A 12,263-nucleotide genomic window follows, 5' to 3' on the forward strand; every position below is an offset into this window, starting at 1 on the left:
TTTTCTTAGTAATGCGAATGTACGGGTAACATGTGTGTTTTTAGCCATGCGAATGCACGAGTCACATGTATTTAATTACTATCATTACATTATTTAATTAAAAGGTAACAATGGTATATATATTCATGAAAAATATATGTATTTTAATTAGGAATATAACAAATCAATTATTAGACTCTTTTTATTAAATTTATCAGAAAAAATATCTGTCATATCCTAACTTAGTGTGTTTTTAATTTATGAGTGCTAAAAATATCTGTCATAATCAAATAAATAACATTTAATTATACAATATTTGAATGCTAAAAATATATTCAAATATTTATACACAATGAACATTAATCTAAAATAAAACATAAGCATTTAAGAGATATGTAAAAAATCCTTATGACTTTATATGATACTTATATACGCATTCACAAAAAATATGATGCAAAAATAACTCCTTATATTTATAATTTTATATAGAGAATATAGAGGTGAGATATTATCCAATACAATTTGAATTTTATTTATTGAGTTATTTAAGAATCAAATATTTTCTATAATCACACTTTCAACAAATAAATGCTTATACAAACGCATTTATAATTATTAATATTCTACATATACACTCAAAAATCAATGTTCATATTGCACCTATATGAATGAGAAATATAATGTTTCAATACATGATTTATTGATATTATAAAATATATGTATATTATATTTGCACTATGCATAAACAAAGAAGTGACCCGTGCAAGTGCATGGGTACACTGCTAGTTTCCTAGTAAAACAAAATGAGTATTTATTCTTATTTTTAATCAATTTTAAGAGTAAATACCTATTTGTTTTCTGAATTTACCTATTTGGTCATATGTGGAACATAGAAAAACTTAAATATGAAATGTGTATTAAATTTATCATTTTAGTATTTTTTATAACTTTGAAAAAGATTATTTTAACTTATACTAGTAATCTTAAATAATAGTTTAGATTTTTATTTTTATTCGGATTCAATCAAAGTAGTCCTGAAATTTTATTTATTTATTTTGACAGACATTAGTTGTAGCAAAAATTTATAAGATTCAAACGTATATTCTTTTTATTGTTTAATATTAAATTATTAAGAACAGAAAATAAATAAAAAATATTGAAGGTGAAGAAATCCGCAACCAGGACCTGGCTAAACAGCAATAATCTCATACACGCTCATCTCCCTTAATTTCTACCAGATCCGTGTGTCTGTTTTCTGAAGAAGAAGAAAATGATTGCAATTCCGTACTTGACCGCTTTAACTACCTACTTCAGCTATGGCTTGCTCTTCGCCTTTGGTCAATTCAGAGATTTCTTCCGTAAAATCATTGATTGGTTCACCTCCACCACTCTTCACGTATCACTCTTTTTTCTCCCTTCATTCTTATCCAATTCATTCACCAATTTTTTTTATATTGGTTCAGAGATTTCTTTCTTTCAACCCAGGGTTATGCTCCGATCTGCTTAGGACTTGAAGATTTCTATATTCGCAGATTATACCTTCGTATTCAGGTCTTTATTTTTTCATTTTATATTTAAATTTCTGTCAATTACGTTTGAGTTGTTTAACTTAAAAGAAGTAAGGACGAAATAATTGTTGCGATGAGGGCTGCGATGTTTGAAATAAAAGGAGATGTTATCCCTGGAGAAAGCCTCCGCTTGATAGAAACGTTGAAAACAACCTTACTGTTTGAAATTATTCGTATTAAGGCTGGTTGCCTTGTGGTCATGGGTTCCGATCTCAGAAACAACCTCTTGGCCAATGTTTCAAAATGCAGTCCGCAATACATGCTGTGGCCACAATATTGCTGTTGCGGCCGGCTCCGCAAGGGCAACATGCCACAATTGCGGTGTGACTGAGATTCAGAGAAAAAATGACAACAGAACGGCTTTGCAGCCACAATAAAATCGCAACCCCACCACAATCCTGCCGCAACACATCTATGACAAAGGTTTGACACATTCTATGACAAAGGCAACTCCTTTTCTTGTTCTTCTTCCTCTTCACTGCTCCTGCTCCAGGAGACATCTTCACACCCTCTCTCTACCACATGGCCACAATCACACACTGAAGCGGTAGAGTTGCTTTTAGGGTTTCCATCTTTATTCATCTATTGCTTACTCACTATGTGCCTTTGGGCCAGCCCATAGATACTTTGATGGTTCTCACTTTGTATCATGTGAAGGAATGTTTCAAATGTGTCTATTTGATTATAGAACATAACTATGTTTCCTTTATTAACTTCATTAAATTGTTAATTGTTGAAAACTTGAGATAAATAGTGAATTAAAATCTATACAAAATTATAGATTATAAGTATAATACAAGTTACAATTATTAAAGATATATTTTCAATTTTGTGTGAATTAAAAATATTTTCACACTGCAAGAGCCGTAATGCGCATCGCAACAACCACAGTAACCGCAACCATTACCTCAACTGTGAGTGCAATTCGCTTTTGATGGTAAGGATGTTTAAGTCAAACTCCCTAGACCCACCAGGTGGGAGACGAGACTCGTGTAGTGGGCCACCACTCTTTTCATTCAAAACAACAATCAAGCCTTAATTGCACTAGGTGTGTCGACTATGTAGATCTAACAATGCCATAATGGCTATCAGACTATCATAAATCATGTTCTTCAACAAAACATTGATATCTAAATCTTTCCAAATTGTTTCATCTATAATTTTTCTTGGCTTCCATCTTCCTCTATAAATTTGACTACTATTCATTTGATTTACTCTCCTTAATGAAACTTCTAACGGTCTCCTCTATATATGTCCAAACAACATAAAGTGCTATTCTATAATAAGAATTACTTCAACTTTCTCCATAATGCATTCATTTGTAATCCTATGTTGTTTAGTGTACCCATTCATCTCTTTTGATCCCATGTTCAAAAATTAAATTTACTTATAAGCATCAATTTTGCACATTTCATGGTTTTTGTGTGCCGGAGCACTATTGGAATGGATCTCTTATGTTATTATTCTTGTTGTAGTGGATTCACCAAGGTTTATGAAATTTATTTTATAACATGTGTTTAAATATCTCTGCCACATTACCATAACAACAGTAAAACATGAGAGGTTCCATTCCAAACCTGTCGCTATATCTGACTAGTATAAGTGGATACATGTTTGATTTTCATTTACTTGTATGGAAAAATAGCTTTTCCTTTTCAGAAGCGCTCTCAGTAAGATTTTGATTATAAGTTGATTTGAATACAGAAGTAGGCTAACCCGAACACAACTTTGTCTGTAGTGTTTCACTATGAGATGATATGGTTTGGAAAGTTGTAAAGTTACCATATGTGCATTTGTCTTTCGCAGGACTGCTTTGGGAGACCAATATCAAGTGCTCCTGACGCTTGGTTTGATGTAGTTGACCGCTACTCGAATGATAATAACAAGACACTAAAGTATAACCTTGTATTCTAATTTCATGTTTGTAAATAATTATTGTTTTCAGGGTATCTGCAGTTATTGTAGTCCCAATTTTTCTCTGTGATAATTTCTTTTTTGAAAGCTATTGTATTAGTTATTTATGCGGCTCCCATTTCACCTGATGCAGACGGACCACAAAAATAAGTAGATGTCTAAACTTGGGATCATACAACTATCTTGGTTTTGCTGCAGCAGATGAATACTGCACGCCTCGAGTAGTTGAGACATTGGATAAGTACTCACCAAGCACATGCAGCAGCCGTGTGGATGGAGGTTAAGTATATAAGGATGTTTGTATAGTACTAATTCACACAATTTGCTTGTTAATGTGTGCATGCTCCTCTAATGTGGCTTCTCCAACAGGCACAACTTTACTTCACAATGAATTAGAGGAATGTGTTGCAAACTTTGTGCAAAAGCCAGCTGCTATAGTTTTTGGTATGGGATATGTGACAAACTCTGCTATTCTTCCAGTTTTGATGGGGAAGGTCAGTGCAAAAAATATTCAGTGATTTTTGCCTTGGTGAGTGGTGCTAATTGGTTTTGCTTTATATTTATTGTTTATCAATATTTTGCAGGGAAGTTTGATCATCAGTGATTCCTTGAACCACAACTCAATTGTTAATGGTGCACGTGGATCTGGAGCAACTATACGTGTTTTTCAACACAACAGTGAGCATCTTTGTTGCATAGTAAAATAAAAAAGATGAATTGACCACTGAGCTATTAGGTTTTTCAATTTCCTCATCAAACAGTTATAGACTGTCTTTATCTCTCTCCTTTTAATAAAATCTATCTTAATTTCAAATTTTTGATTGGGGGTGATGTTGGCTACTGGCCTTCACCATATCTTTACCATTTCAATTAATATGTATACAATCACAAGTCTTTTCCCACTAGGTGAGGTTGGCTACATGGATCGAACGCTACTATTGTGCTTTTTCAAAAACCAATTCCTCTGATATGCCATTTAGGTCCAAGTCCTCTGTAATGATTTCACCTAGAGTTTTTCTTGGTCTTCTTCTACTTATATATAGCTATCTTTTATCTGATTACATCTTTTTACTAGAGCTTCCTAAATTGGTGCCAATCCTACTTCCCCTCCAATACATTTATTCCCGATCATATATTTTCTTGATGACCACTCATCTAAAGTAACATTTTCATCTCTGCCACACTTTTCTTATGCTCGTGCCAGCACTTTGTTTCCCAACTTGTAGTACCATCATCTTAGGTTGTATGGTAGAAATGTAGATTGTAGAATTTTTCTTTTTTACTTGATACATATCTTTCTATCACAAATAACATTCCTCCATTTCATGACCAACTGTTCAGCTGTCTGGCCAGTACAGGAGGAAAGGAAAATTTGAGAATCACAAAAGCATGAGGAAATGTATTTGGAGGGAGGGATGCATGAGGTATAGGTAGAGAAGAATTTCAGGAGTTGGGAGACCATTGGTCTGGTGGAGGAGACTGCTCTCTGTTCTCCCCCACGCTTCCATTCCGCCTCGAGTTCATCAAGATTTCGTATGGGATTTTTTGCCAAAGATGGTTGAAAACAGTTCCATGTTATTCTTTCCATCTTTGCCTCTCACCATTGAAACATTAGGGATTTTCCCTCTAAACAAAACATTGCTGTCACTTTTACATCACCTAGAATTTGATTTTTATCAAAATAGCTCCCAGCCCTGTATATCCATCCATGTGGATCTTCCCCCTGAAATTAGGGTACTTCTAACCTCTACTCAGGTCCTCATGGTGCCCCATCATTTCCATTTCAGTTGCCGCCTTCTCCTTCACCGAGTCCAACGCTTCTTCCTTCTTGGTTGAGATGCACCAACTCTGTTCTTAGCTCATTTCGTATTTTGTGTATGTGATCCTCCTCCCCTGCTTCTCTTTCCACTCTTTCAATTTGTGGTCCAAAGAATCTAGATGCCCCTCCATATGGGGAGGTACCATTCAGGCTCCCAGGATCGGATGCTCTGATACCAGTTTGATAAAAACTAGTTAGAGAAATTGAATATTACCTTCCCAAACACTTAGACACATCCTTATAGAAGAGGTATTCCTCTGAGAAAATGGTAAGACAGTCAGAAAAACAGTAAAGAAAGTAAGGGGAAAAAAATGAAAAGATAATAAAGTGTGCTGAGAGCAGTCTCTTCCACCAGGCCAATGGCCTCTCTCAACTCCTTTCAAAATTCTTCTCTACCTACATCCTCATGCAGCCCTCCCTCCAAATACTCCTCCCACTGTTGTAGTTCCCAAATCTTCCTCTCCTCTAATACTGGCCTGACAGCTGGCAATTGGCTATGGCTCCCATTCTCCTATATCCCTCATTGTTACACAACATTTGATGGCCTCTTGCAGTGGTCCCAAATATTCTCTCTCTGAAATTCCACTCTTACCCTCCTCCATTCTTCTTTCATCGCTCTTTATCCATTGTTCAGGCCTCCTAGTATAAAATTAAGTAATAGGCGGAGCTCTATCAGCACGGGATAGGTTATTGCATATAGTGAGTCATCTCATTTTAATCATGAATCTTCTCATGTAAGCTGTCATCTGTCTAAGTTTGCATGGCAATTGTCAGAATATTTAGTAGCTGTCTAATATCACATTCAGCCAGCTAACTTGTATCAGTGAGAAAACTTACATTTTACTCAAATAGCCACTGACAGAATAAACCATCTTAATCTACAAATCAGCTAGCTGATTACTTGGATGATCAATAAAAACCTTTAAAATCTGGATCAAACACCATATTGTTTCTTACTTCAAAGCACCTCCTCCACCATGAAAACACAGCCAATTTCAACACGTCTAAGATCACGAGAACATTATTCTCATACTAGTTCTAACTTCAAAGCAACCTTGGTCAATATTAACAAGAACAATGTTTGGGGTTCACCTGATCATGATTTGACTTGTATGTCCCCATCACCAATAGCATATATTCAATTTCAACACACAAAGTTGTATAAGTGGTAATGTGTTTTTAAAATAACTGAGCTAGAAGGGAGGATGTTACATCCAAGGTACCCAAACTATGCATGTGGTATGGAGTGATATTCAATTTTCACTTCTAAGCCAATGCTGAATTAGAACGAATGAAGTAAAGTTGTTGTACAACGTAAAGGCAGAACATGTTTAGACATAAAAAAGATGAGCCATTTCAATAGAGAAAGAGCCCGCCGCAACTTGGGCCATGTTAGATATAAGCAAAGTAAAGATATTTTGAAACCAAAAGAAATAAGAGAACAAGAATATAGAAAATAAAGAGGAAAAGGCAGAAGCAGAAAAAGTGTGAAATAAGTGAATTTATCCAGTTGAGGCATGCTTGATTGACAACAAATGATTCCCTCCAATATCACTTACTAAAATTGCATTCTATATACTCGGTTTTATATATAGGTTAATAAAATTTGTCACATTGAAATATCATTTCTGCTCATAGAGAAATGAGAGTAATGCATAGCTGAACTGACCTTTTATTTTAGCCATGTCTACATGTATTTCGAACTCTTTGCATGCATGTTTTACTTGGCTATTTTGTTGCCGTTTTTACTTCTGTCTTTTTTTTGCTGTTCTTGTGTTAATGTTATGGTGCTTCCAATGGTCACAGCATTATTCATTTCTTTCTCTTGCCTCTCATACCTGCAGCACCATCACATCTTGAAGAAGTTTTAAGAGAACAAATTGCAGATGGACAGCCAAGGACCCATAGACCTTGGAAAAAGATAGTTGTTATTGTGGAGGGAATATACAGTATGGAAGGGGAGCTTTGCAAACTTCCAGAGATCATAGCTGTATGCAAAAAGTATAAGGTTGGTAAATATGGGAGCTCTAACCTCGTACAAATTGTGCAATTCTTTTGTTCTAGTTTTCCACATGCCTTTTTCTTGAATAGTTAGAGATTTCGTTGGAGTTTAAAATGCATACATTGTGATATAGGGATGAGGCATCCTGACTTTTACAATTGAACTGTCGTACATGGTTTGTGTCCAGGAAACTTGTTTGGGTAAAATATGGACTCCATTCAACTTAAGTTTGTGCTGATAACTCAACAAAGAAATGGGAATATAAGGATAGTTTTCTTTTTCTCCATGAATAATTTTGGTGAGTCATATGACAACTTAACATGCTGCTACGTTTGTCATTAGAGTTCAGGATAAGTTTTAGTGAGGGACAAACAATCAAAAGTTCTCCTTCCATTCCGCCTTCCCCTTCTCCTGAACAAACATTAAGGGGGTTTGGATTAACTTTTTTATTACTAAGTTTTTTGTTTGCCACTTTAATTTTCTTTATTATTCCTTTCTGCATACTTCTGTTGCTGCATAGGCATATACATATTTGGATGAAGCACATAGCATTGGAGCAGTGGGGAAAACGGGAAGAGGTGTTTGTGAGCTCTTAGGTGTGGATACTGCTGATGTTGACATTATGATGGGGACATTCACCAAATCATTTGGATCATGTGGGGGTTACATTGCAGGTTCTAAGGTATGCATCTTTAAGTAGAGCCCAATTTAGTGGTTAATGTGCCGATAGCAAGTTTTTAAAATATGCATTAATTTTTATCCCACTCATAATGAATGCGAGCCATAGTATTTTCTCCTTTCCATGTAAATCCAAGAAATTACAAAATGCTTTCTTTGTATGCATAGTTGTTATTGGCAGTGTTACACAATAGTGTGTTTTGCTTGGCAAAAAAAGTCCTTTCTTGCATTACAAGGTCAATGCTGCCCTTGTCTAATGCACATTGCACTAATGTGCACCAACATATGTTGCATTGCGACAAAAAAGACATTAGCTGCAAGGCACCTTTCTTGGATTTGAGGTTGTCATCTCCGTCACCAGCACCTTTGGTTTTCTCTCTTCTCATACCTGAAAATTTGATGCATATGATGTATATGCTCCAGCTTGTCATATATGGAGAAGAGACAAAACCAACGGTGCTTGTGACGGAGATGACAACCGCAAATCGAAGAATGATGCAAAGATTAAAGCTTCAACAAAATTGTAAAGTAGGATGACAACAACGACTCATAACAAGAGGGAAAGAAGGTGACAACCGAAAAATCAATCGGCAAAAGGATGACAAGCCTAAGCTTTCTTGAAAGCAGATACCATGACTCTGATACCAACTTGAAAAGGACAAATTGTTTATCTGAATTGCTTGAGTGATTTGTATGCACTCAACCTTTTTTCCATTTATAGTATAAGAGTAAATACAAGCATCTCTTAATTTTAGGGAAATAAAATCAGAAAGACAAATACGTGATATGATTTGATAATCATATATTTAATCCTACTCAGATATAGAATCTTTTAACTATTCGACAATCTTCTATTTATTTCAATAATCTCCACAAAAACCTAGTTCAAATAAACTCAACCAACCTTTATATTTGTAACCTCTGGCCTGAAGATCACAATCCCAGAGACCCATAGCCTTGTGACATTTCTACATAGATCTGACTAGTCAATGTAGTTATTATCTTCTACTTGTCATCTTCTTTCACTGTTTCTTGCTTCTTTGATTGTGTAATATTGTTATATTATTGTGGGTTAAATTAAATATATTTAATGTAATATGTCCTGCACTTCACTTTTACCCAACAAATTGCAATGCACAATGCATGCCAACACCATGAACCGTTGTTGCAACAGTGCACTGCATGCCATAAAATAACTGATTGTATGTGAAGAGAAAAATGAAAGGACATATGGAAAGTAAGGAATTTTGTTTTATGATGACATGTTTGCTACATACAAATACTCTTGGTTTCACAGGTGGAAATTAATTGTTTGAGACTCCTGTTTATTTGTCTGTCAGTTTGCATCATAAAAGTATTGAATAGGTACTGTAATATAAAGATTGGGTATTGAACTTCTGGATATACTTTACAGGAGCTTATCAAATATTTGAAGTACACTTGCCCTGCACACCTTTATGCAACTTCAATTTCGCCCCCAGCTGCTCAACAAATAATATCATCTATTCAAGTTATTCTTGGAGAGGATGGTTCGAACAGAGGTTTGGCTAGCACTTGTGCTTTACTTTGGGTTTTTGCTTGCCCCACTTGCATTAATCCTAAATGTATACATGCATCTACACTGCTGCTTACTTTGCATTGAAGCAAAGTTGTTGCCATATAGGTGCCCAGAAACTTTCACAAATTCGAGAGAACAGCAACTTTTTCAGGTCAGAACTGCAGAAAATGGGATTTGAGGTTCTTGGGGATAATGATTCTCCTGTAATGCCAATCATGCTTTACAATCCAGCCAAAATCCCCGCTTTCTCAAGGGAGTGCCTCAAGCAGAATGTGAGAACATCATTAACCAATTTTATGTCATACATCAATAACTTGTCCTTGGATTTAAGGTTGATATTGTTGAATGATCCTTTCAGGTTGCTGTTGTGACAGTGGCATTTCCAGCAACGCCACTGTTACTGGCCAGAGCACGTATATGTATATCTGCTTCTCATTCAAGGGAAGACCTTATCAAAGCCTTGAAGGTACATAATTTGATTTAGAGTAAATTACACATATACCGCAATGAAAATTTGTCTCTCTTTACTCTTCAGTCTTCATACATGTGCTTCATTTTTTAACAAGTAACCCTCCTAAATTATAATGTAAAGTAGTCTCTACAATTTGAAAAGCATGCGATTTCTTTCAATATAATCTTCAAACACTTAACTTCCCAATATATGCAGATTGCCGTTGTTAGATTTATCAGAAAATACATATTTGAATTTTTTACCCTACATTAGGGGATTGTGTTTTAAAATGGAGGTTATATATGAAAAGTGATGGTGGACTAAGCTTTAGGTGGGTACTGTGTAATTTGCCGTTGGATTTAAGTGATTAACTTGACACAAATTGCATCAATTAACTAATTTTGAATTCATCACCTTAGTGTAGAATGGTAGCTGGTTAGTTTTTTGCACATTATATGGCTGTTTTTGCCAGAGCTAGGTAAATGAAGTCGGGTTTCTCTGTATGTAATGCCAGTTGGGCTAGAAAATGCCACCACCATCCTATGTATTAGACATCACAGGTCAATATGGGTCACATAATTCTACTTGTTGGGATATTTATCTTGCATGATTTTGTTGAAGTTTGTTGCTTGCATGATATATTTAATGTTTTTAATTTGATGGTACTGTTCTCCTTTCTTAGGTTATCAGTAGTGTTGGTGATCTAGTTGGTATAAAATACTTCCCTGCTGAACCGCAGAAGCAGCAACAAGAGGGAAAAGCTGCAAAGTTTGACTGAAAAGCTCTAGTCAATAAGCAGAAGGAGGAGCAAAGATTGTAACTGAAATCTTTTATACCTACTATTTACCATTTCCTTCGCCACCAATGAGAAACAGCCAAGTCATTAAAAAATTCTAATAAGTTATTTTTTAACAGAAGTTAATTTATTGTTTTAATTAGGTGGCTATTTTTCATTGATTTCAAATGGTATGATAAAGAATAGTGGTTATAGAAGATTTCTGTTTGGATGATGATGGGTGGGGAGTTATAGGAAGCATTTGTGTTTTGATTGTGATCTATAGGGCATTTTCTAGTCTAGTAATATGTTGCCATCTTCAAAGATATGAACTACTTGAGCTGCAAATTATCTTTTGTTTTTATTTTCCGCAAACAAGTGAATCTTTCCTCTGCTGTTGGGAGGGAAGTCCATCTCTAATCTAGTTGCCTTGTCATAAATTAAATTGTGCAATATACATTCATTTATATAATTTAGCGAGTCATATGGATAAGCATTGCTGTAGTTTTGTCCGAATTTTTTATTTTGATAAATTCATTTGAAACTGAGTTTTGATTAAATATATTGCTCGTTTATTTTGATATTGGTTCTTAGTTTTAGTTGGCATTGAATTTTTGTTTTTAAGTTGTTCCGTGTAATGTATTTGAATTTGGTCAGTATTATATTAGGAATTAATAGACCTTAGCTAAAGGCAAGCACTACGTGTACGATAAAATAATTGAGCTTAGAGACATTGAACAATATTTTTCAGAGCTACAAAAATGAAAAGGTGTTTGCTTTATTTGAATTAAAATCACAGTTAGGACAATGAGTCTCTTTGTTACTGGAGAAGTCAGTACAGTCTTTGGATTGTGACTAAGGGTGAAAACAGGCTAGGTTTTGCCTTAAACAGGCCCAGCCTATATAGCACATAGGAGCCTGAGCTTGGCCTGTTAGCCTGTTTAAAAAAAATTTCAAAGCCTAGACCTGGCCTGTTTAAAAGCCTGGCCTGTTAGCCTGTTTAAAGGCCTATTATACTATACGCTCATGAAATAGGCTACCATGTTTACATTTTAATGGGTTTATAGGCTTATTTTTAGTTAGACCCATCTAATTCTAATAATTAAATTATATTTTTATATACATTTTTATATTAATATTACACATATATAATATTGCTTATATTAAAATACTATAATTTTAACATTCTTATATAATATAACTAAATAGGCTGGCCTGTTAGGCTTTATAGGCCTTTTAGGTGGCCTAAAGCCTGGTCTGTTAAGCTACATAGGCTTTTTAGAAAGCCTGAGTCTGGCCTGTTCGTCAAAAAAGTCTGGTCTAGCCTGTTATAGGCCAGGTAATAGGCCCCTGATAGGCGGCCTGGCCTGTTTCCACCCTTAATTGTGATAAGTATTCTAAATTAAATTAACAGATTTTAAAATAAAATTTGATTTAATATTTTATTAAATAAAAAACAAAAACAAAGGAGAGAAAGAGTTTGCAGCAGTCAGAGAAAAACTCCATCGAAGCTAAGAAT

The 12,263-nt window shown here is 34.9% G+C and overlaps 1 protein-coding gene across 2 annotated transcripts; it reads left to right on the top strand.

Moving 5' to 3' along the window:
* The first annotated feature begins 1,144 nt into the window (after nucleotides 1–1,144).
* Nucleotides 1,145–11,201, top strand: LOC109341095 (long chain base biosynthesis protein 2a). Of its 2 annotated transcripts, none has more exons than XR_002106891.1 (12): nucleotides 1,145–1,375; nucleotides 1,465–1,530; nucleotides 3,354–3,442; nucleotides 3,595–3,740; nucleotides 3,831–3,955; nucleotides 4,046–4,139; nucleotides 7,125–7,288; nucleotides 7,803–7,964; nucleotides 9,375–9,501; nucleotides 9,605–9,790; nucleotides 9,877–9,984; nucleotides 10,652–10,926. XR_002106891.1 is itself a non-coding variant. In XM_019578902.1 (12 exons), the coding sequence occupies exons 1-12, from the start codon at nucleotides 1,250–1,252 to the stop codon at nucleotides 10,745–10,747; spliced, it is 1,470 nt and encodes a 489-aa protein (XP_019434447.1). In that variant the 5' UTR covers nucleotides 1,146–1,249; the 3' UTR covers nucleotides 10,748–11,201. The 2 variants fall into 2 exon arrangements, 1 of the variants encoding a protein (XP_019434447.1); XM_019578902.1 differs by having other exon boundaries at nucleotides 1,146–1,375; nucleotides 9,624–9,790; nucleotides 10,652–11,201.
* Nucleotides 11,202–12,263: the final 1,062 nt, after the last annotated feature.

The sequence above is a fragment of the Lupinus angustifolius genome, unplaced genomic scaffold (genome assembly GCF_001865875.1).
Source record: "Lupinus angustifolius cultivar Tanjil unplaced genomic scaffold, LupAngTanjil_v1.0 Scaffold_366, whole genome shotgun sequence".
Taxonomy (NCBI): Eukaryota; Viridiplantae; Streptophyta; class Magnoliopsida; order Fabales; family Fabaceae; genus Lupinus; species Lupinus angustifolius.